The sequence below is a fragment of the Furipterus horrens genome, unplaced genomic scaffold (genome assembly GCF_987537825.1).
Source record: "Furipterus horrens unplaced genomic scaffold, mFurHor1.1.pri manual_scaffold_5, whole genome shotgun sequence".
NCBI classification, from domain to species: Eukaryota; Metazoa; Chordata; class Mammalia; order Chiroptera; family Furipteridae; genus Furipterus; species Furipterus horrens.
Genome location: NW_028327175.1, coordinates 193,091,010 through 193,118,672, shown reverse-complemented (window position 1 = coordinate 193,118,672; position 27,663 = coordinate 193,091,010). Strand labels below are relative to the sequence as shown.

At 44.4% G+C, this 27,663-nt stretch overlaps 1 protein-coding gene across 1 annotated transcript; it reads right to left on the bottom strand.

Moving 5' to 3' along the window:
• Positions 1–1,656: 1,656 nt before the first annotated feature.
• On the bottom strand, positions 1,657–24,749 carry ENO4 (enolase 4). The gene is made up of 14 exons (XM_090279564.1): positions 24,523–24,749; positions 21,017–21,145; positions 20,068–20,258; positions 18,484–18,638; positions 16,411–16,580; positions 16,186–16,317; positions 14,629–14,682; positions 11,880–11,936; positions 10,277–10,441; positions 7,928–8,053; positions 6,425–6,620; positions 4,735–4,802; positions 4,111–4,228; positions 1,657–1,978 (listed from the first exon to the last, which is right to left on the bottom strand). The coding sequence occupies exons 1-14, from the start codon at positions 24,685–24,687 to the stop codon at positions 1,821–1,823; spliced, it is 1,884 nt and encodes a 627-aa protein (XP_090135690.1). The 5' UTR covers positions 24,688–24,749; the 3' UTR covers positions 1,657–1,820.
• Positions 24,750–27,663: the final 2,914 nt, after the last annotated feature.

Sequence of the window (27,663 nt, the reverse complement as noted above, 5' to 3'; positions counted from 1 at the left end):
AATCATTGTTCATTATCTTGCAAGACCATTTTTTGGTTGAAAGTCCATATAGCAAAATCCTAAAAAGTTTGGATGATTTTTCTAAATGTGCTGCACACTCTACATGTCTAATTACTTTCATCATGGGACAGCTGTAGCTTATATGGAACTAGGTTGTGGGGAGAGAGTGGCTAGCTATCAGTCATCATCACTGACCTTAGAGGGACCACCAGGCCGTCCTTAGTAAGGACTGTCCTCTCTTGCAGTGGGATATGACTAGTTTCTTTCATCTTATTTACAGATAATCTTACATACAACATATATGTTTTCTATCATATATTACATAACAAATGCAGACAGAGAGCGAAAACAGAAACAGTGCTTTTATCACTTTAAAAAATTTAAAGTGCTACCTACCCACTGGTAACCCCTGTCCCCTTGTGAGTTCAAGGTAAATAGACTCTGCTCTGTGTTGAAATTAACATGCTGATCTGGTTGAGGTCATAAATTACCTCTGGTTAATTTAATTTAGCTATTTACTTAGTTGCTTATTTTTTCCCTCTGGTTTCATTCACTTATAATTTGTGTCAGTTCCATGGTGTACGCTCATGATCACCCATGTGTCATGTTGCACGCATGTATGCATACATGTACATGTGCAAAGGCCATGTGAACACCCAGGCTGCCCTTGCTGCCTTTAAAATGAATTTTCCTTCCAGATACTCTAAGCCTCAGGAGAGACAGTAGCAACCACAAACTGAACACTGTTCTCTCAGCTGGGAGTGAGACCAGCCGGTTCTCCTGCCCTGGGCTCTTGAGAGGATCTGCCCCTGGACCAATTTTAAGTCATTGCTTCGCGGGTAAGACCTTGGCTCTGCCATAAGACCATTAAATTTCCTTGTTAGTACCCTTCAAAAGAAGAGGTCCTCAGTGTGCTTAGTAAAAACGTAGAGAATAGATCAAAAATCTAAACTTAGCCAATTCTCCCACAGCCCACAGGTCAGTATATCGTGAATTTTGGGGGAAAGCAAGTGATGACGTTTTAACAGAGAATCTGAGCCATACAAAGCAGCTGGGCATTATTTTACCTCTGGGTATGTGACTAAGTTTATTTCTGCTACTCCCTGGCTGTAGCCTCAGTCTGGCTCACCGGAGGGGCAGCTCAGTCAGCCTATAGCTGCGTTGTCTTCCATCACCTGTGAAGTGCTGTGACAGAAGTAACTGAGCATTTAATTCCCTTAAGGATATTTATCCCTCCACGTATGTATTCATGCCCTTACTCTCATTCTTGTTCCAAAAAGGGTGGAAGGAGACCCACAAAGATACAAATAATAGAAGAAAAACTAAAAGTGAGGCAGAGGAGGGAGTCGGGGCAAAGGGCATTAAGGGCGGGCATGAATGAGTGAAGCTCTCGTACTTCTGCATGAGGCCGGCTACAAAACTGTGTGTGTGTTTTGTAGCTCAGGTGTGTAAGGAAAACACAGATGGACACCTGATTTCTGGCACAGAGCTCCTAGTGTAAACGATTTTTGTCTTCAGAGGTGTTTGAACTGAGTGTGGAGTTAGCAACAAAAGCACTGGACTCTTTTACTAGGTAATCTCTCCCCCCCCGGGCCCCAGTGGACAGCAGAAATTGATGGCTGTAAGACAGAGTCCACAGGTAAAATTTCAGGCGGAAACACTGATATATGTATTTTACCAAATGGTGAAAGAAAAAGCGCACACAAATTAGTGACGTTTTAGAGCAAAACCAGTAAGAAGAAGACACGCTTCCGACCTGCCAGGCTAATAACACGATGCGGCTGTAAGCTGGGGCGCGCACAGCCCTGTCCGGGAGATGCTCATCTTTGGGCTGATTTCTCGACAACTTCCGTGGGGAAGACGGGCTCTGGGGGCTCAGGCAGCTCACCGGCCACGGCAGCTGCAGCCTCAGCCTCAGCGTTGGGAGCCTTCTCACCGTCCTCGTTCAAGCGGGGGAAAGTGAGCTCTTCATTGAAACCTATGCAAAGCAACAACAACAATTTGACCTAAAGGGGGTCATCCTCAGACCTGTCCGGAAGTGTCATATCACCATCAGAAAGGATTCTAGAACCATTTAAAACCGGGCTTGTTTTGGTTGTACATCAAATGCGCAATGCAGTATTCCCTCACTTATCACAGGTATTACGTTCTAGACCAACCCCACCCCCCACCCCCACCCCCGCGACAGGTGAAAATGCATGAAGTAGGAATCTTACATTTATTTTAGTATTTATATATATTTTAAGGCTTTATAAACCCTTCCCACACACTTATAAACCGTTCCCAGTCTCTTATTAACCTTTCCCACTCCCTTATTAACCTTTTCCACACTTTTATAAACACTACTTATGTTCTTAAACATATTCTACACTCTTAAACCTATGTAACTTTAACAACATACGTATACGGTACCGCAAAATCCCACGATAGAGCGAAAAATCCACGATAAATAAATATAATATTTTTAAAAATCCCACAATACAGCGAGGCCACGATAAGTGAACCACGATATAGAGAGGGACGGCTGTACTTATTTTTTTCAGTTTGCATTATACCCCCCCATACAAGCTTCTGGAGCATGTGGTGGGCAGTGGCTTAGCAGAAAAGGCCAAGAGGAAGAAGGTGAATTAGAGGGAAGGCCAGTACTCTACACGAGTATAAACCATCGCCAACTAACTCTGCCCAGGTGAATGATGGTAGGCTATTCCAGTCAGGGAGGTCCCTGTAGGCAGTGACAGTGTTTTATTAGCTGAGCTTTTGCCAAGATTTCCTACTCAATCTCTCAGAGGAGAGGTTTGTTTTTCCAGTTTTTGGTCCCTTTCACATTTATTGACCACAGCCAATGTCAGAGAAATTGTTATTCCTCCGTTAAGCCATCCCGGAATGCTCAGGGCTCCGCGCTGTCCCGGTCAGGGCTGGGCTCTCGTCACTGGAGTCCCCTTTGATGCCCTGAAGCAGCTGCTTCCCTTGTGGCGAGTCTGGCCGGAGGTGTGGTATGTCACTTAGGGAACCTGAGGCTTCCCACAAGGCAGTGTGGCATGAAAAATAATCGGGCGATGTGTAGGAAGAATATAATTTCACCTGTTTGAAAAAGCAAGCCTTGGGTCACACCAAACAACACAAAGTCACTGTGGACGACCGTGACGTGACTGAGAGATAATCTCTCAATTATATCTTTATTTTCTGTGACTCTTGGGGTGTGCTTCAAGGGCATTACATATATTAAACATGACAAATTTTATAATCACAATTTCTATTGGTGTCTTGGTTTTTCTCCTCTTTGGTGCATGTCTTGAGTCTGAAGTAGGGACCGCTTCCTTGCTTTTGTTGGTGTATGCCACAATACATCTGTAGTACATCTATCTCATTTAATAGATTTCATTGATAGCATCCAAGAAATTTCATGCTTTAATTATGAGAGCACTACTTAAAAAACATACTGTTTTTCAGTATATCAAATCATTCTATCTTAAAATACAAAATAGTTTTGGAATTATAAAAACATTAACTGTTGGTTTCTTTTAATGTCTCTGTGCTGCATACCCACTTTTGGCCATCCCAGTCAGTAACAGAAAAAGTAAAATTGTGTATTTGGGGTGTTTCTCTCCAGTTAGCCAGTACACAAGGTGATTCGACGACCCATGCAAATTTACAGAGGTTTGAGGTCACAAGTGATTGGTTCATTTCCCTTGAGACCAAAGCCTTCCCTAAGTACATGAAAACGAACATGCTGCCTATTTGTCTTAAGTGAAATGAGTTGTTGCCAAGAACCATCAGGAAAAATCTGCCTTTAACTTACATGGGCTGTACAGAGAAACCTTAGCTATAATTTGGACCATCACAAAAGGTAGGCTTGGAGATTCCAATCAATTAATCCTATTGAAAAGCATCACGCAGCCTGTTTATCAAGAAGAACAGCAAGAGTTTTTAAACATTCAGGTAAATAGATAATCCATTAAGGAAACAATATACATTGTGGCAAATGCCATCCTAGTTTGTCAGCACTTATTTAGTCTTTAGAGTCCTCTGCCCTCCCGCTGAGGGACTTCTATTCTCTCTCTTCCCATCTTTGTTCTCTTATTCATGGCTAAGCAAGAAAGCGGCACATACCCAGTGTTCCGTTCTGGACAAGTTCTTCCTCTATAGTGAAAACACGGTTGTACTTCGTCACCCGTTCGCCACGAGAAAGACCTCCCAACTTGATAAACCGGACACCCAGTCCAACAGCCTTAAAGGAGGAAAGCAATGTATTATCAATGGAAGAGTCACATTTTGCCAAAAGGACGCTAGTCCCTGTGTGCTGTTCTGGTGTTTCTCTTATAATTTAGTTTTTTATCTTTACATAGGTAAAGTGGCCTCCTTAAAGCTGAGGGTGTCAGATTGTAAAGAGATCATGTGAGTCTACATCAGACGCTTTCCCAGCAATGTAGGCGTGCTGATTTTATCTTAAGAACATTTTGGCCTTTCTCCCTTCATTTTAGGAGGTGAGGTTGCAAGTGCACCCCCCAGTCATTTACAGGTGCTCATCCTTTTCCCCAGGACTTCCATTTTTCTTCTTTTTAAAAGTTTAAAGATTAGCTCTTCGCAAAAGGGAGCTGTCTGGGAGGAAGCAAGTCTGTTTCATAAAAGGTTACATAACTTTTCTCTGCCAAAGACTGCATTTCCCTGAAATACCAGTTCGTGATAAAAGCAGTGTTTTGGCAATTCTGCAATTGACCAGCCCTCTGCACTTACCAAATCAACGAGGCTGTCGTCAGAAGATTCTCCTTCAGTGCTTCCAAAGATGGCTATGCGCTTCTCACCTACAAGCAGAGGAATTCTTTTCAGCCTTCCATGGTATGGAAATGAGTAGCATATAGGTGAGTCTCTGAGATCAAAATTTAAAAATTTCCAGAGATTTAAAACTTTCCTGTGAGGAGTCAATTATTTGACCACCTAAGAATTCTAACCTTAGCATTTGCACTTTTTATTACCCTGGTTTTATCTGTTTATGCCTTCCCAGTAGCTTAGATGCTCAGTACTAAATGCCACATTTCATCAAGTTCAAGATACTATAAATTGTAAGATTCACTGTTATTACCACTCCAAGGGGGAAATGCTCAAGTTAGATTGATACATTTTTAAGACCACAGCTGTAAGATATGATTCAATTTCTTCCACGTTCACTGTAGAAAAATGCATCTTTGAGTCAGCACAAGGTAAGTGCAGGGGCACTGCATGGCGAGTTGATATGCCTGAATGATGGACTTCACAGTTCATTGTGTAGGATTTTATCCAAAGGAACCTGGCATTCAACTTTTACCTATTAGGAGCGCAGCAATGATAGTATTTAATCATTTGAGGATCTCAGACCCCCTTGTGATTTACCAGTGCACGCAGTGTGAGCCAGTGCTCTTCCTATGGTGACAGTGTGTGTATTTGAGAGGCAGGGGCTACAGCAGCAACCTGAAGAGGGGGCCACAATGACTGCTGAGTGGCGGGCCCCAGACTAGGCCAGTCTGCAGGCCTAGGGACCGCAGGCCTTCATGGCATCCTCTGGTACCAGCCCAGGCCCTGGCTGCCAGTCCCGCCCTGAGTCGGCTCCGGGTCTGAGACTAGCCTGTCTGGCTCCTGATATTTATGTTTCAGACACTGTGCATAAGTGAACGAGATTCCTGTGAACTCATGGAAGTTTCCAGTCTAGTGGGAGATACCAGGCATTAAATAATTGGGCAAGTAAGTGTGGCCAGGACTGCAAAGAGAAAACATACGCTGCTAGGGGAAGAGAAAGGTTTAGAGAAACCAGTTAGGGGTGGAGGAAGTTAGGGAAGGCGTGTCTTGGCGGGGCTCAGGGTGGGGGTGGGGCAGGGACCGCAGTAGGCTTACAGTTGTTTGTGTGGAAAATAATAGAATTATTAATAGCTAAATAATACAAGAACAAACTCTTGTTTCATGTATTCACAACTGTAAACCTACTTTTGTCCCACCCTGTATATCTGGAGAGGCTTCATTTAAGGCAAGAAGACCTAAAGGATCAGGAGTAGTTAGCCAGGTAAGCAGTGCACGGCAAAGAATGCTAAGCTGAAGGAATAGCATGTTGAAAGACCTCAAGGTGGTAACGAGTTTGAAACTTTTGAGGAATTAAAGAGCCAGTGTGGCCCGGTGGGATCACTGCCGTGTCATGTGAAACTCACAGGTCGGTGGCCTTACCCACACCTTTGTGGCAGCCCTCAGGAAAGGAGCTGACCTCCTGGACTGGGGCTGATGTTGGCATGTTGTACGATGAGCAAGTAAGCTGCACTTTGTTTCCCAGCACCTGGGTGGTGGGATTTCTTTTTTTCTTTCAAGGTTTATTCTGTGCTTTTTATTACCCGAGGTACTGCATATTTGGGGCTTGTATAACCTAGGTGCATTATGAGTCTTTCAGATCTCTCCTTTTACTCACTGTCAAGGAGATTGGTTAGTTCCACCAAGTCCGACATTGTTGTTTGATTTGTGTGATTTATGATCAGCCCACTGGCCTTGGGGATGCTGATGTTTCCATCCTCCAGAAGTTTAGAGATGCTTTTGGAGGCACTGCCTGCAATTATGTAACACCTGGAACCAAGAGCATTATAGAGGCCGTCCCACTGTTCCGAGTCCTGGGTAAATATTTAAGAATTGATCATTATAACATCACAAAACAACAGGAATCATATAGCACGTAATCAAAGTTGTACGCCTTTCTGAGGTAACTGAATATTTTTCTTTTGCATCTGCAGCTGAATGATGCCTATGCCACAGCCACACAAATTAATGAGCTTCTTGGGACCAAAACTTAAAGTGATTACACTTCAGGTTAAAGATCTAGTGAAGAAAATGTTTGTACACATGAGATGCTATTCTCCACATGGATTCTGAAATTCATCAGACAGGCTTTCCATTGTATTATCCATTAACGCTGCTAAAGACTGGCTGGTTAGAAGACTTTACTGTTATTTCTGCTGAACAGACAACTAAAAGAAATAAGCCTACAAGGGCTCGAGGCCCTCATTCTCAACACCCTTATTTTTTATTGGTGAGGTGCCGATATGAAATGAAATGCTTACTACTTAAGAAAAATAACATTCAAAGTCCTCCCAGCCATGGTACCGGATTTCAGCCAATCCCGTTAGAACAGGTCATATAGGTGCATCTTATACACTAAAAGGAGCTGTGGTCGGAGCCTCAGGACAAGCGTTAGAAGACAGGGCCGGCAAGATTAAAGAACTGAGCTCAACAGTGTCCCCGGGACAGAGCCGAGGCAGTGAGAGGAAAGATGGGACTGAGACCCTGGGGCTCCCAACCAGATCCAACACTCTTCCTGTCCCACAGATTTAAGTCATTACCTCAGTGCAGGTGTCTCTTCAGTATATCTAAAGGTTCTCAAATTCATAAAATCAAGACTTCTAAGTTTCGCCATTTAAGTGGGACAGGAAGAGAGATGGTCTTTTGTGGCACATAAACAACCCTTGTCAGAGGCATTACTCTGAACAGATTTTAAAAACCTCAATATCTCAAACCTCTTAAAAATAGGGCTTTGTTACTTTTCTGCGTACACGGTAACTGGGTTTAGGTTAAAAAACATTTAGCCTGTTGAAGTCCGGTTTCCGTGAGCACTTGAAAATAATATGTGATTAACCTGTTGAAGCACTTGCTAGCACAGCGGCTTAGCCTCCACCAGTTACGTTGCTTGTAAACATAGGGACCCCTGAAGTGCTTGGGGATAGCTCGTTTCATTCTGTGGACAGGCACGTTCCGAGGTGATTGTGTTTCTGCTATTCATTTGCTTGGTTAAGTGCCTTTTCTCAAATGCCGAAATAAAGCAACCGAGCCCCAGCCCAAATGACAACACATTTCCAATGACAGATCCAAGGGAATGGGGTTTTATTCTGTGTTTTATCATTAACGTCAAGGTGAATCCTGTTACCTCTTTCCTGAAAGGATCAATTAAGGCGATAATTGAAGGGAATTTGTTGATCAGGTCCACATACAAGTCAACCATCTCTGCGGCGTTTTTGTACGTTCCCATCACCACTTCATACTTTCCTTTACTCTGGTAAGTGTAAGGGAGATATCAGAGGGTAGATGATGACTTCCTCAATGTTAAAAATGTGATTCAAATTGATTTTCATTCATTTCCTTTAAAAGCTTGTAAACAGATTGTTTTCAGGCCCCGTTCACATGAGAAATCTATGCATTCTACTTTTAGCATCGGCTACATATTAACCTGGGGAAATCCAGTCCCCATTCCCTGTGATGCTCCATAGAGTTCTTCCCACTGACTTCAGGTGAAGCGCTCTCCACAAAAAACTGAGTACAGAGTAGGAGGGGAATAATTTCTGCCTTTGGTTTCTGACGTGGGGCCAGATACCTGGCTGCTTAGGTAGATGGGCAATAACAGAACTTCATAAAAGGAACAATAGCAATGCAAACCTGCCTATGTGCTGGAACCCACCATCTTTCAACTCACAATGAAGAAATAGCTTGTTTCTTCTGTGAATATTCCACAATTCGAAAGCAGGGCTAGGCTTTTGAGATGCTAACAGCCAATATAAAAGGTAAAGTGATTTATGGGAAGGCACCCCTCAGGTAGCATGCGAGTTCTAGTAGTGACAATCTTGTCTTGTAAGAATTCTAGTGTGACCCCCATTTATGTAAAGTCTGGCAAGCCCCCGAGTCACTGAGTACAGAAGTAAGCAGGGCTAAAGGATCTAGTGACATCTCTGCAAAAGACAGCACCTTTTCCTTCCCTATCTGTGTTCAGAGATGGCTCCTGGGATGCTCAGGTGCTCTGCGGGAACTGGAAGGTAACAGAACCTCTGTTTGGTTCGCCAATGACTTCCTGCTGCTGTTGCTAATTGAATGGATTCTATTGGAATTAAGCAGGTTCTTAAGAAGTAAGTACGTAGTTGAAAAGATTTCATACAGTTTTCACATTAAATAGCATCAGAAACTTTTAGTTTCTATACTTCAAGGCTTTAAAATCCTATCTTGTCAGTAAGGAAATGCTAATGACTTTGAACTAACATTATTGTAAGAATTATCTGATATGAAGCTAATATATTTTACTGAATATAAGCCATAAATACCCATTATAGTTAGCACTAGCAGTCAGTATATTCATAGTTCTTGGTATATGTTGCTGATGAAAACACTCCATTATTTTCCTTAATGGTATGCCCAGGAACCAATCATTATGTGAAGAATACGAAATTACATTAAACATTCCTTTATTTGCCTGGTTTCTTTAGAAAAGTAAAAGAACTTTTAGAAATTAGCTGAAATGGAGGGGTCCTTCCTATACACGGCTCAAATTTTCCTTTGCGGTTAGATAAATCAAAGTGAAATTCTATTTGGGCATATCCCCTGAATTTTTTTATAAGGGAGAGAGAGAGAACCCAATTAGTTGTTCCACTTATTTATCCATTCATTGGTTGGTTCATGTATGTGCCCTGACACCCAAGTCGCCATAAATGCATATCCATGTGCTGGGCATTTTATAAAATTCAGATTCAGCATCTGTGCATTTGAAAATGGGAAGTGTGTGCTTGTGTATAAGACAACTTGTAACAGCGCCCCTAATGTCACGGTTTCCCATGGTTAAAGCTGAATTGCTGGTGCAATACCCCAAGGTAGTGAGGGCTACAGAATTTTAAAATAAAACCTGTTTTGCATTCTCTTTCTTTTTAAAACAAGTTTCTCCATGCGGTATGGTCTCTAGGTGAAGCTTCATCACCAGAGCTCTGTCCTAACCCATCTAGGCTGTGGGTGACACTGTGCCGGGCTTAATTGGATACATGCTCCACAGACTTCAATAACTTGGAAATATTTTATATTTAAAAAGTGAATCACAGCACCAACTCCAAGAAGGGCTTATCAAGTCACAGTTACAACTGATCCACTTTTCATGCTTGACAAATTCATCATTTACCGACTGAATGATGCTACTCAGCAGAACATCCCAGTCTGTGAAATTACTTTTCAGTAGCTCTCATGAATGCAACATAAGCAACCCATTCATCATTTTTATTACAGAGTTTCTATATATACTTATGATGTTTCCTGTTAATTTCTAAAATTATGTATATGGTTATATTATTCTCTAGTCATTAACTGACTTGGCTTTCTCAACTCCATTTATATTTGGACCCCTCCAAAAAAGTAAACAAAAAATAGGATCTGTTTGGAAAATATACAGATACACTCTTCCTTTGAGTTCTAAGTTAAAAATAATGGGACTTGAACAAAAAGCCAATGTCCTGGAGTAGAAACTCACATAGTCCATCAGCTCCTGTGCAGCACAGTTGATGGCCAGATGCAGATTTGTTCCCATTTCTAGCCCCAGGTTCGCACAGATTCCTTGTAGTAGGAGCAGGGGCTGCTCTATGGTGTCATAAGCGATGGTCAAACAGCCAAGATGGGACATCTTGCTAGTGATTAGCTGCTGCCAGATCAAAGGAAAACAATGGGCGTAAATACAACACGTTGCTGTCTGGGGGTTCTCGGTGTCAGGTGCATTTTAAGACCAGACATGACTCTCCAAAGATGTGTTCCTCTGTCTGATTCTTGGGGAGTCCTGCCATCTACGTCCTACTCATCTCTGCGTGACCTTTGGCGTCTGATTGCCCTGCAGTACCTGGGAGTAATTTTCCTACTTTATTTTACTTGACAAGGTTTTCAAGTTTGGCCTAGAGAACACACTTTTCTGTCTTCAGGGTGCTGGTGTTCCCTCTCTATTGGCTCGGCCTCTGTATGCGGGCTAACCTGAGCCACCACCAGCAGGCTGGTGAATCACCAAGCGGCCCTGGAAATGCTTGTCCTGCCTGTCCCTCACTCGGTCCTCTTTCTCCAAACCTTCTCTTTCCCATGTTCCATTTTCCTTTAGCAGAATATAACTGTTAAAACTTTAAAATGCAATCCTCCTGCAGGAAGTTTTTATTTGGGAAGGTATCGAAGCCTTCAGCTAAAAGGATGCAGCACCAAGGATGGATTTCAGTGGAAGAAGATTTGAGGCCTCAAATGACCCCAGGGAAAGGCAGCCATATGCTTCTCTTGCAAGGTCAGCTTTGATGTGTCTTTGTCATAAATTGCCACTATGCAGTTATAATTAAGTTGAAGCAACATCAGTAATTCTGACGTCTTAAGGGTACCTGTGTGTGTGTGTGCATGTGTGTGTGTGTGCCAGAACCTAGATATAAATATCCCCTTTTTACTGGAGATAGCACTAATTATAAGAACCATCCAACATTTATACTGTCAATGAAAGGAACCTCCATTCAACAAAGGGAGAGTTGGGAAATTTTTGTGTTCAGAGCACCCACGATCACCAAAATGACCCACTGATCAAGTTCAGCTGGTCTCCCAAGGCTCCTGCAGCCAGCATGGCCAATTGTCACAAGAACTGTGTGTCTGACTCCTGACAAAATCTGAGGTCTGGCAATGGTTCATTGGAAATGGTGCCTCTGTGCCTTTGGGGCCAGATGTAAGGAGGGGCTGTCTTTTTGTGCCTTCTCTTTCTCTCTTTGGCAGAATAAAATTAAAATCTAAAACATCCTATCTGCCTTTCATCTAGTTAGCAGAGACATTCAGCTTCCTCAACACTTTCCCCGTAGGGTTTCACATATAATCTTATTACTCATAAAGGCTTCTCCAAGCCTGAGAGATTTCAGTTGGCCAGAGATGGCCCGGCAGCCTGCTGGCAGGAAGGTGGGGGCAGAACGCTGTTCCACCTCCCAAGCTGCCTGGTTTCGTGCTCTTGGAGCAGAACCTCCACTTGCATTCGCCCTCGTCCTGGAGCAAAATGACTGCAGGAGAGTCAAGGGGGCGGGAATATAGAAGTGAACTGCGTCACATGAAGTGCGGTAAACAAAGACACATACTTGACCTCTTTTGCCTCCGTTAGGCCCTTTCTTCAGCTCTGCTTTTGGAGGAAGTGGCTGTGGGACAGAAGACAGAGACAGCACTTGGAATTTTCTAACATGTCTGTGAGCAGCATGCAAAGCTCAGGCCCTCTGGCCTGCACCCCTGCTCTGGAGCCTAGCCAATCACATTATGAAACACACACATGCACACGCATGCACGCACACACACACGGATCATGCCAGCCACTCCCTACTTTTTTAAACCCTAAACTCTCTCAAATTCAGGCACCTGTTCCTGTTAGTTCATCCTTACCTTCTGCCTCCAATCATATATATGGGATCTGTATATACATGTTCATGCATTTCTACTCACATAAGTAAAGTATTATTCACTCATACAAAGTCCCCTCCTTGCCCTTAAAGGATAAGAACACTGGGATTTGCTTTCAGAGGCTCAACACATCGTTCTGAATATTCTCAGGTACAAACGATTTCACCAGCAGGGTAGATCTGACTTTTGGAAACAGCCAAAGGTCATTACATCTGGTGAATCCAGTGTGTGTAAAGTCACTTAAGGTGAAAAGCAAAGATATTTCCCAAAGAGATGTTCCCACGATTTGCGGGTATTGATAGGGAGGCACTTTTATGGCCAGCACTTACTGGCTCTATAAGCTGGGTCAAGTTTGCCAAGAATCAACATGGTTCGAATTCAAGTACTATGTGCAAATACAGTTATCCTGCTCTTTCCACTATGGGGTCGGGTAAGCTTTTCACCCCCTGGTACCTGTATGTGCCAGGCAGGAGGGATGCCATGGTGAACAAGGTAGACATGGGCACCGCCTCAGGGACCTGCGCTCTGGTGAGGCGGCCATGGTGAGATGCGGGTTACAAGCAGGGGAGACGGGGTGTGATGGGGGAGTGCAGAGCAAGGCGACATCAGTGTACAAGAGTCGGGGAAGGGGACCCTGAAGAAGCTGATGCTTGGTGTGCATGTGGAAGTGCTGAAGTCTGGGTAAAGAGAAGTGTCTGTGGCCCAGAGCAGAGGGAGCGTGGCCTTAGAAGCCTGAGAGCCAAAGCGAAAGCCTTCAGCAGCGTTTCCAGCCTTGTCACTGCTGGTCCTTCGGGCTGGTGATCCTTTGCTGAGGGGCTTGCCTAGCGCACTGTCTGCCAGTAGAGCCCTCCCTGCAGGCTGGGACAACCCAAGCTGTCTCCAGGCATTGTCAAATGTCCCTCTGGCAAAATCACCCCCCGTTGAGAATCACTGCCTTACAAGAACAGATGAATATATTCTACTCTTTCAAAAGTTACAAAGAAAAAATTCCCTATTACTACATAAAATACAGTTAAGAGTTAGGCTACATGATAGAGGAAAATATGGATAACATATAGAAAGGACTGAAGCCTTTATTATATAGTACTAAGAATTCCTAGGTGTCAGTAAATGATGAAACCTCAATAAAAAGGGCCCAGAAAGCAATTTGTAGTGATTTGTGCCAAATTTATGTATCATTTTAAACACAAAAACACTATATATGACAGGGGATCCCCCCAAAGCCCTTGGAATTTATTTACAAAAAATTATGTATTCTTACATGTTTAAACTCAGTCACCTTCAAAGTACTCTCCATTTGATGCAATACACCGATTGAGACTTCCTTTTTACTGCTCAAAACAGTTTTTGTACTCATCGATTTTGATGCCTTTTAGTGCTTCTGTCATTTTTATTTCACCTCTTTCACATCAACAAAACGTTTCCCTTTGAGGACTTCTTTTCATTTGTGGAAACAAAACATGTTGCTCGGGGGGAGATTGGGTGAATAGCGAGGGTGGGGCACAAGGGTCATGCCATTTTTGGTCCATAACTGCTGAACACTCAGCGTATTGTGGGCAGGTGCACTTGTAAATCACCCATCATGAAATGGGCAAACGCGTTATCAAAAAAAATTCACTGATGTTGAATGCAGCCTCTCACAACACCACCAGCTGGCACACTGAGCCAGATGGGTTCCTAGAACACTAACCTAGCAGAGGAAGCCTGTATTACAAAGGGCTCACCCTCCAGAAGATAATCCTGTGGGTTTTTTTTTTGTTGTTGTTGTTCCCCCTCTTGCATATTTGTGTGTATCTATCTGTGTGTATAAAAAAAAAAAAAAGAAGTCTGGAAAGCCACACACTAAAATTTTAAGGTGTTCACCTCTAGAAAATGGACTAAGAATGGTAGTTAGTAGGGGGTAGGGAGCTGGTGGCAGGGGTTACTAGCTTTACCAGCATTTGAATTTTCACAAGAACATTCATGAGCTACTTGTATAATCAAACATTTTGTTTTCTTGGTTTTGACAAACATACTATGGTAATGCATCACTTTAACAATGGAGGAAACTGAGTGGAGGCGTATTTGGGAAACTGTATTGTCTCTAAGTTTATATATATATATTTAAAGCATCAGAGGTAAGGACTGGGTTCCTCTCCTGGCCTCAGCCCTGCTACATCATTGTGCACTGCCTCAGCTAGAATACTTTGGGATATCGGGTGACTCCTAGAGCCAGCTGCCTTGGAAATCAAAATGAGATTGTTAAGTACCATTATAAGCTGGATCCACAGCCAATGAAGGAATGTATAAGCTTGGTGCATATGGGAAACCCAAAGCAAATTAACACATTTTCCACATCAATAACACTATTGACTTAATTCCATAACCAACTATAATTTGGGTACTAGAAGTTATATAAGCATCAGCCATCAGATACCATCCATTCTCCTTACTTACCATTTCAAGTGTTTTGTTAATTTGTTTCTGAATTTCCATAAGCATCTCCACACCCTGTAGGTAAAATAAACATGATCTTCCACAACTATAGTCTAGAAGTTTTAAATACAGTATTCCCTCACTTATCATGGGTATTATATTCTAGACACCCCCGCGAAGTAGCAACCTTACATTTATTCTACATTCTTAAACCTGCATAACTTTAACAACATGCGTATACAGTACCGCAAAATCCCGCAATATAGCGAAAAATCCGCGATAAATAATTAAATATAATATTTTTTAAAATCCCGCGATACAGTGAATGCGCAATAGGTGAACCGCGATATAGAGCGGGACTATTGTATAAAAATTTACCCCACACATGGCTATTTCTAACTCAGAATATTTGTAGGGTCCATGGCAAGCTTTACAAAATCGGAAGATTAAATGCTAATCTTCAGCCCTCAGTTTTCATTTGGTCCGATGGGACTGAGAGGCTCTTCTCGGTATCCTCTCCATTGTTCGGTTGGTTGGATCAAGTTAATTTCATTCTCTTCTCTTTCTTGCAGTAGATGTCACAGGTCACAAAGGGATTCTGCATGATAGCGTTTGAATTGGTATAAACCCACTGTCACTCGAATAGTAGAAAAGTGTATTGTGATGATGGTGGCATCTGTGTAGGAAGATGTAAAGAATGGCGCGCCCAGTGCTCTGGCGCACACACAGCACAGCGGGTCTTCGTTACAGAAAAGATCTTGGTGCCAGGATCTGAACTTGACCCGACAGATGGTGAGCCAGATATAAATCCTAGTCTTCTACAGTTGGTAAACTGGGAGGTAGTGGTTATTTTCTTTAAAAAAGAATTCTTGATTACAAATCATCTTGAGATTTAAAAATCATGATTTTCACTGTATCACTCAGTGTATTACAAGAGGGGATGGAGCTTCCTGTACTTTCTCTGAAAACACCCTCTACTGAATGTGCACATTGAGTTCTCCCTAATTCCCATTGAACAGTTAAAGAAGTATAATGACTCATTCAGGACAGGAAGGACAATAGAGACGCTAGCACATCACTAAGTAATAAAAATTCAGTTTAGGGTTCCTTCGTTCCGTATTCCATAAACAGGCACTAAATCTCTCTCACGTGCCAGATGACCTGCAGTCTGCCATCGCAGGCCCTGCAGTTCTCACTTAACAGAATGTGCTGCTGGGGAAGTACCAGCTTCCTTGCTCCCGCTGTAGCGCATGGACCAGAAAATGAAATTATCTCAAAGTTATCTCGGCTCCCCCAGTAACAACCCTCCAGCAGTATCAGGCCCTACAGAGTCACTCACAAGTGGCTTGTCTGTGAGTCACCAGCATGAGTCAGCGCTGAAATGGACCAGAGATCTAAGGTGGCCTAAATGCATTCCCTTTTCTTTGAGGTCTTGCTTTCCTACCATTTCCGATTTCCTAAAATATCTAATTCCCTCTCTCTCGATGTCATAGGCCTTGTGGAACTGCACTAAAACCTCACGGATGATGGAGTATATATTTTTTTTCGAAAAAAGCAGTTTGAGATCATGTCAGGTACTTGTCTAGCTGTTAATCCAGGATGGGGTATACAAATCACTTCTTTCATTAAATTCAGCTTCCCAGGCGATGACCTCCCACAGCTGACCAGAGACACCATCAGCAGAGGTACAGTCAGCTTTGGTGGCTGTTCCTGAAACGGGGAAAGCAAGAGGAAAGGAATAATGTGGCTCACTCACACTGAGATACTCATGGGTCCCTGTGATGGAATAGAACAGGTACGAACCTGCTGGTGCTTCAGGAATGCGATGTGGACGTACAGAGGGTTATCGCTCAGTGTGGCACTGGTTTTAGCAGCAGCTAGGGACACAGCCCCGATGGCCATGCTGCCACAGAGGACAGGTTCAGCAGGTTCGGGAGGTAGAATAGGTTTCTCTGTTAAAGAATCCTTCATACCTGGAGGAGAAAAAATCGATAACAGGTTCCTTTCTACGAAGTTTGACTCTTAGGAAAATAGTAATTTTTAATACTTTACTTACAGATATGAAGGCCCAGCATAAAGGCTGAACATCGAGGTTGGGAAGAACATATTTTACACCTCAACTCTCAGCAGGTTTTCTGTTTGATTTCACTTACCACTCCCTAATGCTCAAACAATCCTTTGACACAGATTTTGCCTCAGAAAATTTTAGAACACCCAACATTAACTCATTCAATCACATGGGCAGATATTATTCTTCCACATTCACATATAACTAACCTAGGGCTTAGAGACGTTAGAAGATTTGCCCAGGATCTATCGGAAAGTGACCAAAGAGAGGATTGGGACAGGATTTGAATTCCAAATCCTTTGGTTTTCTCTGTTCCACCATAGTTCTCACATACTTGATGCTGAACATCTCCCCAGGGATACATCTAACTAGTTATCTTTCTCACCAGCCCCCAACCAATGCCTTGTTTGTTTTTTAGAAATGCCTTCCAGATCCAACCATCCAGTCAGAATCCTTTCTCATCCTTCACTCACGTATGTTCTCAGCCCCCCAGTCCGATCAGGTACCAGAGTCCATCATCAATCTCTAGGGTCTCTCTTGTCCTTCTCTTCCCCTGAGCTGTTGGCCTGAGCCAAGCGGGAAAAGACAGAAGTACCCAGCACACAGCAGCATTTAGCATATTATTGTCCCCTCTGACTTCTTCCCTACTCTTGTGTTCCAAATTGTATCACTCCAAACCAGCACCCAAATGAATACGCATTGGTGGCCTCTGCATATAATTCAGTGGTGGCTGTCCCCACCCTCCCAACAGGTTTTTCTAACGTAATTCTTTTGTCTTAGGCAACTCTCCTCCCCATCCGAGGCCTCAGCATCTAAATCTATGAAATAAGAGACTTTGTCTCCACAGCCTCTTTTGGTCCCTTTTGGGTTCTGCTGCTTCCTTCTTCAATGGGACTCACATTCAGTGGGTATTTCGTTGGCACCTGGCATCATGCTAGGCACTGGCGGTGCTAAATTGCACAAGGCATGATTCATGCCCTCAAGGAGTGTGTTCTAGTTGGACAGACACACAAAACATGGCTACAATACTCGTAGCTCCAGAGTTCACACACTGGAGGGACTGAGGTTAGCAATTGGTTGGAAAGTATGGAGCAAAGGGCCATGATAAATAACTTCAATTCTTTGCTTTAAAGTAGCAAAGTTTTCCAAATAAATTTTTTATTAATATGTTACATAGGACTGAGAAAATATTGGTTATCTTTAAAATATGGAGTGGCTTCTTGATGAACTAGTGGAAATTTTGAGGGTCAGTGAAAGGTCCCCCAGGCCACCCTCCCCTCCCCCTTCCCTGTCTCTGGCATTGCCACCACTCGGTACACTTTGCTTATTTAGTAAGTGCTCACTTCTGGGTAAGAAATCATTTTTTTGGAGAAGAAAATGGAGCGTGGGCACTGACTGGGGGTGCTCAGTGGGTTGGGCGTCATCCTGCAAATGGAAAGTTTGCCGGTTCAATTCCCTGTCGGGGCACATGCCTGGGTTGCACGTCAGGTCCCCTGTTAGAGGCATGCAAGAGGCAACCAATTGACTTTTCTCCTGAAAACTGATGTTTCTCCTCCTCTCTTCCTCTCTCTCTAAAAATAAATAAAATTTTCAAATAAAAAAAATGGAGGGTGGGATGAGGCAAAACCCTGACAGCCTGACACACAAGCTTTAAGCAAGGAAGTGGCGTGGAAGACAGATGGTCCCTGGTGGGAGCCCAACCTAGGTCTGTTGCAGAGAGACTCTAGCTCAACAAGGCAGTCCGAGCTTCAGCCTTTTCCCCCCACATGTTTGTTACTAAAGGTTCTGCAAGATGAGAAGCCACCAACCTTGCTTTTGTCCTTTTCTTTTGGTGGGAGGTGGAGGAGGAGGAGGTGGGGGTGGCGCTATGAAAGGTGAGGGTGTGGGCTCTGTTGAGTCTTCTAGGCTCCTTTCCAATTCTCTTCTCTCCTTATCTTCTTGCACTTTATTTTCAAAGAAAGTCCTTAACGGCAAGAAAATATGGCTGTAAAGTGGCATATTTAGGACTGTCGCTCGTAATTTTGGTCTTGTTTCAGACAATGAAATATATAGTGCTAGGTGAAGGATTTCCTTTTTTTTTCTTTTTTTGGAGGTTGGGGCTTAAACTGAATAGTTAATTAAAAGTCAGGAACTCTCACTTTGGTACATCTACATAAAAATTTCAGTCAGTCAGAATAAAAAGAGGCTAAAAGGTTCCATGGGGGTGGGGTGTGGGGCCAGCAAGGGAATCTGATTTGCATTGGACTTTGGAGCAATCCAGACCAATGTGGGGCAGTGATGGTAAAATACTGAGAGAAATTGATTTCAAATGAGAATTCTATGCTCAGCTCACTGTCGACCATGAGAGCATAGTGCTGACATTTGCACACATGTAAGAACTCAACAACTTTACATTCCTTTCTCATTCTTACTTTTAAAGGATGTAATCCACCAAGTTAAGAAAGAGGAAGCTATGGGATCCAGGCAACAGGAGAACAAGAAAGGGGCAACTCACAGCATCTCCGTACTAGGCCTAGAGAAGAAGCAATCCGGGCGGGAGGTTTGGGGAAGGAAAGCTCCAGGGAAAAGGGAGTGTATAGAACAGAAAGTCTGACTGAGACCCTGGGGGAGAAACTAAGGATAGGATCAGAGCAGAAAAGACACACACACACACACACACACACACACACACACACACACACACACACAGAGGAATAAGTGCAACAGCATTCAGAAGCCAAGACTATTCAAAAAAAGTTTTTACAAAGGTCAGGCTCCAGCTCTGAAGCAAACTAAAATACGATGTTATGCACAATTCAGCCAGTGAGGAAGCTTAAGAGAAAGAGAACCCAGCTGACCTTCATTTGGCCAAGAGGGTTGTGGCACCGAACTCGCACAAGAGGAAACGGAATGCTGATCTCTGCCTAGCCAGGCACTGAATAATACAGCGCCCCACTGAACAGTTCCTTGGTTTTCACATTTTACACTCAACTTCTGGGCAAGACATGGAAGACCTGGTTGTGTCTGGAGCACAGAAAATCAGCACTGAGCACTCACTGTGACTACATAAAAGGATAAGGGGTGCTCAACCTGGGGCCTATGAGGAGCTGGAGAGAGGGAAGGAACATCATCTCTATTCTTAACTTGAATCCTGAGAAACTTTCTACTGAATTCAAAGAAAGTTCTATGCACAAAAAGGAGGTTGAAAGTCCTTACACGGAAATATTTTGATAATGGTTTTCAGAAGAAAAACAACGTTGTATGCTAAATTTTGCTGCTTTAGCCTTTGCTGCTTAACTGACTAACCAACTGTATCCATCCATATGCCAGACCTGTTTCACTGGCAGGTGAAATGGAAAGAGAACGGATATCTACTTGTACTGGACATACACATTCCCAAGTGGAAGATTTACCTGAGCACCTGATCCACCTCAGCCTGGCTGGAGGGGGCGATGCCCCGAAGCTCCTGGGTGAGGGTCTCGTTCACCCACTGCACAGCCGTGTTGACGGCATTGAGTCTTTCTTCTTCCTCCGCTTCAGCCAGCTCGGGCAGCACGTTCTCGCGGACTTCGAAGGGAGTTGCCATCACCACAGAACATATGTTCTGAAAATAACATAAATGTGTGCTACACTTTCTCTACCTCTCGCAGAAAATGGGAAAGCAAATGTATCTGGCTTTTAGTGTGCACGGTATTTTATCACCAATTTGAAAAGGAAAATGAGAATATATAATTTTCCTTGAGGTATTTTTATAGCTGTTGAAACACTGTGGAACCCAACTTCAAGGAACATTTAAAATTATTACCTTGTTAAAATCCCCTTAGAAACACCTTACAATGAAGTTCATTTTTATCACTATCTCTCCAATAAGTAGCTAAAAGGATACAAACTCACAATTATTTCCCTCCCAGAGATTGTAACAATTATTTCTAACAATAAATGTGTAGCAATTGAAATGAATTATTAACATTATGAAGATGCATTTTTCTTTATGTAATTCAGTCTATATATCTAAAAACCTATATGTCTAGATATAAATATATTGATCTGTAAACATATAGATTTATGGAACCCATCACATTAATAATGTCAGGGTTTTCAAACGATTTTTGCCCCATTTTCTTTTCCCTTCATGGATCATCTTCAAGTTAGCATGTCATGTCTGTACCATATTACACTTACATGTAATAAAGCCATCATGGTTGATTGTATGGTTCATGCTTTATGTACATGTCTACCTACAAATTGTGTGTGTGTCTATTTCACAAACACTCTCTTTCAAAATATTCATTTTCTACAGTGAAGACAATAAATGCAGTGGGGCCAGGACACAGTGAAGAACTCCTTTAAGCTGCCTCGTACCTTGGGAAAATTTTGAATGGTGCAGAATATTTCCACTTGTAGGGTAGGAAGCCCCAGTCCATCCAGTACATTCTTTCCCACCACTTTGCATATGGTGGGAGGCTTTGCAAGTCTAGAAAAGCAGTTTGCCTTCAACACAGAAAAACAAAAATCAGAATGTCACATCTAATTTATCTTTAAAAGGTCATTCACATTCGCTGTAGTTTCTACTAAACCTCTTCCCGAGTGTCCTCCTCACGCCAGGATTAACCCAGCAGCTCTGCGGGAACTGCCCTGCCCTCACTCATTGAGACTTGGATGCAGTGTGATGAGTCTCTGGTGCGTGGGGTGATTCATTGCCTTTTAAACTCTCAGCAGAAACTCACATGCATTTCTTCATTTAAAGGCCCCGTGTCACTCTTAAGCTGGCCCTAACCCTACCCTTCTGTCCAAGATACTGAACTCAGTTGGTCTCTAGAACACTGATGCATTCAAACTTAAAAAACCTTAAGTGGGCCAGTTTTATTCCTCCCAGCAAGGCATCTGATATTTGAATGGCGAAGAATTATACAGTGGCTGTACCGCACTGGCCCTCAGTTCATGCAGAGAATTATGTGTTCAGAGAGGATTGCTGGAACCTTAGTAATAGCAGTTTCATTGATGTGGAAAAGCAGAAGCCCTTTGGAAGTGACCCAAGAAAGAGAACGAAGCTGAGGTAGGAAGCCCATTCAAGGAGCCTGAATAGAAAGATTCAAGATGGTGTTTCTACTCAGGAGCTAACAGAAGGAAGAAAAAGTGCAGGCCCATCCTCACCCTCTTTATCACCAGTTGGTGTTGGGCTCTTTAATAAGCACACCAGGCTCATGACTCTGCAATCTAGGTTGGGCTCAACTAGGCAAGTAATTCTTTGACTGGTCTTGCCTGGAGTCTCCGATTTAGATTTAGCCATCTGGAGGCTTGACGGGGTCCAAGTACCCAAGATGGTTTCACTCATATGCTCAGTGTTTCAGCCAGGACAGTTGGAACATCTGGAAGCTGGATGCGCATCTGTCTTTCTCACAGGATACCCTAGAGGTCTCACAACTGCTGGAGTTTCTCTCTACGGGACCCCTCTCCCTCCAGCAGGGCAACCACATACCCTCCCGTGCAGTAGCATGATGACTAGATCCTAAGAAGGAGTGTCCCAAGACGATAAACCTCGATATACCAGCACTTCACCAAGCCTCTGTGTCATGCTTGCCAATGTGCTATGGATAAAAGCAAGTCACAAGGCCAGGTTCCAGATCAGTGTAGAAGGGGCTTACAGAAGTCCATTCACACTGGTGGTGTGGTTCCTTGCGGACCATCACTATAACAGTCTATTACAGCTACTGAGTGGCAGGGCTGAGCATCAAATCCAGATCTTCCTGATTCCCAGTCCCAACCTCTTTCACTTCTGAGTTTTATAATGAAGGAATAAAGAGTCTTGCTATTGCCCATGGGATCTGAATCCTCTAATATGTAAGAGAAGCATAGAAGAAGTGGCATTTGAGCTGAACACTGGCGGAGGTGCAGAATTTCAACAGGTGGACAATGGGGAGAATTCCAGTGCACATACGCCTGGTAGAGGCACTAGGACAAGCAAAGGGGAGGGAAGCGAGAGACCCCAGGCTTTAGGGGAAAATGGGCCTGTATGGAGGAGAGGTGGAGGGACTTGGGGTGTTACCAGAGGCAGAGCGGAGCAACTATGACTCACACATGTGACGGTGTTTGACCTTACTCAAAATGCAATGGAGAGCCACAAGAGGTTTCTAAGCAAAAAAACATGGTCAGATTTAGAATCTGGAACACTGCTCTGGCAGACCTATGCAGGGTGCACTCAAATGGGGAGAGGCTAGGTGAGAATAAGGAAGGCCAAAACTAGTGATAAAAAATGAAAAGGAGGTTGCTTTTTTTGCCAACCCAAATTTCTGAACACCCCTCAAAGTCCAAGCCAAAGCTTTCCCAGATGCTACAGTCTACAGGGATCTTTCCCATCCCTGAATCCTTTCATAAACATGTGATCTGTCCCTTGGTCTAGCACACAGCTATACATCACCTTATGTATAATCCCATATACATATCAGTGGCTTTGGTCCCTAACCAGAATATAAACTCTCAAAGAGCTTTACAAACCAGAGTCCTGGCTGCCTGATAGAGTGGGAAGAGCATTGCTCTAGGGGACCAGAGTCCAGGTTTCTAGTCTTAGCTGTTGCTCTAAGTAGCTGTGAGACAAGGGTTTGGTGTCTTTGTAAAATGAGGCGGTTAGATCCGTTAACTTTCAAGAATGCCTCTAGCAGGGGATGGGAGAAAGAGAGTGGAATCGCATTCACTCATTCATTCTACAAATAGTTCTTAAGTGTCCACTATGTACCATGCACTCTGTTAAGTACTAGGAACCTGGCCTGATTTCCCACTGTTGTTCCCTGTGCCCCTTGGGCAAATCATTTAAGTGCACCGGGCCAGTTTCTTATTCGTAAAACAGAAATCGTAATTTTTACTTCACAGGTGTCCTAAGGATTAAGTGAAATAACAGAAAGCACATAACACAAGGAACTCAGTAAATACGTCCCTTCATCCCATCCCCAATTTGGATGTTTAGGCCATGACATAGAAAAATAAACATTCATGAAGCATCCCCCGGGGTCAACCGTCTCCACGAGATGTGCTTTTGATCCCCGTAAACACACAGGGCTTCTTCACAGCGTTTACATACTGTGCTTGGTGTTGTCAGGTTGCCTCACCATGGTGTAAATTCCTACCAGTCCCAACCACACTGCCTTCCAGAAGGCGGATGATGGTCAGTACTTAGAGATCTGGAAATGAGAAAACGCTTGCCTTTGTTTCAACCGCTCGTTGCTTAAGGCACAGACACTAGGAAGGTGATATGAAAAGGCGCCCGCTCCCCACGGGAGCTCAAAACGCACACAGAGAAAATGCTACAGTAACTAGAATCGCTGGAGGACGATTAGTCCCGGGCTCGGCGCTCCAGACCTTCATCTGAGCTGCGCGTCTAGGCAGGAGCTGGTCAGGTGGGGACAGGCACCAGGCAGGGGCGAGGCTCGATTTGAGTGAAACCTGGAAGCAATGGGAGTGGGCTGGGTATGAGGCCCCGGGGCTGGCCGAGGGCAAACTGTAGCGAATGCCAAGGCCGCTGAAGGTTGGTAAGCCGAGCTATGCGGTGTTAAGGTCCGTGTTTCAAAGAACAACTGGCAGCCCGGGCAGGCCTGCCCAGAGGCAGCAAGGAAGCCTAACGGGCCCCGAGCCGCCGTCGTAGCTACAAATCCGCCTCGAGCTGCTTCCTGTCCGCGACTTTCTCGAACTTCCTCGCTCCCACGTTGCCACTCCGCTTCCCCCCTTCAGGATCGGCCCTCCGCACGACCACGGTTTCCAACCCCCGCGGCAGCGGCGCGCGTGCGCGACTCTGCGGCGCAGGCGCCCGGCGTTGCCGCAGCGTCGCGCGGGGGGAGCGGGGCTGGAGGGGAGAGGGTGCTGTCCCAGGTCCCTACCAGGTGCCCGTAGACGTCGGCAGGCTGGAGGTAGAAGGTGGAGTTGAGCAGCTCTTCCAGCCTGCGTGGAACGTCGTTCTCCCGGTAGTACTCCAGAGCCTGCTGCTTCAGCTTCTGCAGCTCCCTAGTGGTCCCGCAGCTGCGGCCGCCGCCTTCTTCCCCCATGGTAGGAGATTAAGGCTACAGCGGGGGTTAGCCTGGGGGCCCGCGAGCGTCCTCCCCGTCGCTAGGCAACGCAACCAGAGTCCGACCCCCCCCCCCCCAACATCTCGCGAGGTTTCCAGTCTCGGGTTCCTCCGGCGGCGGGAGCCAGGAATGGCTCTTCAACCCTCCTCCCTCCTGCTTCCTAAGGGATTTGCCTCCTTGAGTAGTGCTATCCCGGCGTTGTTTTTCATTTTCCTTAATGTTTCCCAGGTGGGGAAATAGTTGACGATCTCGGTAGCGCTTTTTCTGAACGTGTGGAAAGGTTTGCCCCAGCTCCCAGCTGGGGACTCGAACCTGGGGTGGCGCGCCGGTTCCCGTGGCCTGGGACTCGGGCCGTGGGCCTGCTCCACTCCCCGCCGCCCTCCGCCGCCCTCCTCGGGGCCGTGAGCTCCTCCGGATGGCCAGGGCGGCCCGTGTCGGCCTGCGCTCCTGGGGAGGGGTGCAGAAACTCAGGGTATGCCCTCTAAGCTATGCAGGTCCCGGGAATTCATTCATTCGGCTGATATTTAAACAGCTGCCCTGAGCCGAGCAGAATTCTGCTGGGCATCTGACGCGCCCTCCTGGGGAGATCGGAGGGGTGAAATCAGTGGAAGGAAAACAAACAAAAAACCGGTGGGCCGAAAAGATTTAGGGTGAACCTGAAGGGATGGTTATGCTTCAGACAGGCTTAGAGGAGGGGGTGTTACCGGCAAGCCTTGAGAAGGGAATGAAAGGCTGTCGCGGGGCTTGTTCCCTCTCCAGAACCTTTAGAGGCTGCCTGCGTCCTGCCCCTTTAAATCCAAGCTGCCTGCTTGGCGTCACCGCACCGGGCAGGTGTCACAGACAATTCTAGGACCTCCAGTGTGCACCCTCTGCCCTGCCTTCCTGCTACAGGAATGGGCCGCGATGCACGAGGTGCTCACGTTCTCCGGCCTTCGGCGTTTCTGACCCAAGCAGATCCCTGCAAACTTCCACGCTGCGCATTGCGCATCTGGAAAACGCGTCTGCCCAATGCACTGGGCACTTAGGATAAGAGGAGAAAGTGAGTGAGAAAACACTTTGAAGCAAGATAGTTATTTTCAGTAGATGCACATTCGTGTATAAAAACATTTGATTCTGTAAGTACTATAATAAGGACCCAGACATGCACCTCTTGAATTTCCTTGGTGTTTTTTTCCGAACCTTTAATGGAATGTCTCACTTTCGGGGGTGTGAGAAATCATCACGGACCTGCCTTGTCGTCCTTGCTAGATGAACATCTCTCTATGGTAGGACCCAAGTCTGAGTCATCCTCACATCGTCCAGAGCCTGGAGGCCCGCGGGGACGGAGCATGTGCTCTGCTGAATAGTGTTGAAGGAACCTTTGTACAGAATTAGCCCATGTCATTGCCGCAGCTGTTTCCGTCCCACCTTTGTGCCTTTCCTCATATCCCCTGGATGGAGGGCACCCCCATCTCCCATGGGCCCATCCTCTGATGCCCCACTGAGTCCCACACTCCAGCTCTCCTCACTCAGCCCTTCCTTTCTTCTGAATCTTTCCCCATTTGCAGCCTGGGCCACCAAGTTCAGCCCTCAGGGATTTCTTGACTCATTCGGCATTTTAATGGGAGATTGGAAGGATCCTGAGCTGGGACCCCCCATGTCGCAGAGTCTCCTCATTCCCCTCTAAGACCCATGAGGACAAGGACTTGGCGTGTCTTGTTCACCTTTGCATCCCCAGCATCAGTGCCTTACCTGATAGAATAGACGCTCGGTAAATATTTGTTGAATGAATGAATGGATTTTATACATAACAAATGCTTAATAAATACCTAACTCACAACCAAATGTTTTGGGGCTGGATGAGTACTGAGAAAACCAGGCTGGCTGGAGCAAAGGGTTTATTTTTAAGAATAAAGAGAAATAAGAACGGGAAAATAGTCTGAGGTGAGATTATGAGGGAGCTGGAATACCATTCTGTACGAGTGCAAAGGCATCTCAAATTTCTGGATATAGGATAGGCGAGATGGAAGTGGTGCTTTAGGAAGTTAACTGGCAACAGTGAATAACCTTGATGGGTGTCCAGTTATACAAAAAGCCAGAGACCCAGGCAGGAAATAATATAGACACAAGGGCCTAAACAATCACAGTAGCAATGGAAGGAGAAGGATGAGAGAGATTAGGAAGGACAGAAATCACTCTGAGTGATGTTGGAGAACCAAAGATGACTCCATTGAGGGTAGCTTGTAGAATTTTATTACAGTTGACAGAAATGGGGTAAAAATGAGAGAGTGGTCTGGTTTTGTTGGAACAGGGTGCATTTGGTTTTAGACACGTAGGGTGCTGGTATCCCAGAAGAAAGGAAAGACTGAAAATAGAGATGTAGAGTTGAATGTGAATAGATGAATCTTCTGGAAGGAAAAGAGAAAAAAAATCCTCTTGAACTAAGGATCTAAATATTGGGGAAGGAATATATTTAGGACATAGGAAGAAGGTAAGGAGCTATCGTAGGAGGAAAACAAAAAGGATTTAGGGAAAAAAGAAAAAACTCCAAATCGTGGAATCTAGGGCAGAGTGTTTTGGGAATATGTCTTGTGTGTGTGTGTGTGTGTGTGTACAAATGCACAGGATAAAGTCTGAAAGGCTATCATGAGCATATTAATTGTTTCATCCTTGGGTGACGGAATCCTAGGGAACTTTTCTTTTTTAAAATATATTGGTAGTACCTGCTTTACCTAAAAGGAATGTATTACTTGTATAATTTTGAAGAGTTACATTAAAAATATTTGAGAGAAGGATGTTAAGTCAAATGTTACAGGAGAATTGGAGACTGAAAACATTATTAGGGGCTCAGTTCTTCACTTGCAGATCAGTCTATCTTATCAAATAAAAATTAAACTACATGTAGGCTAAATAATAAATAAACCCGTCATTCCTTTTATTTCTGTCATTCACTCAATCAATAGACATTAATTGAAT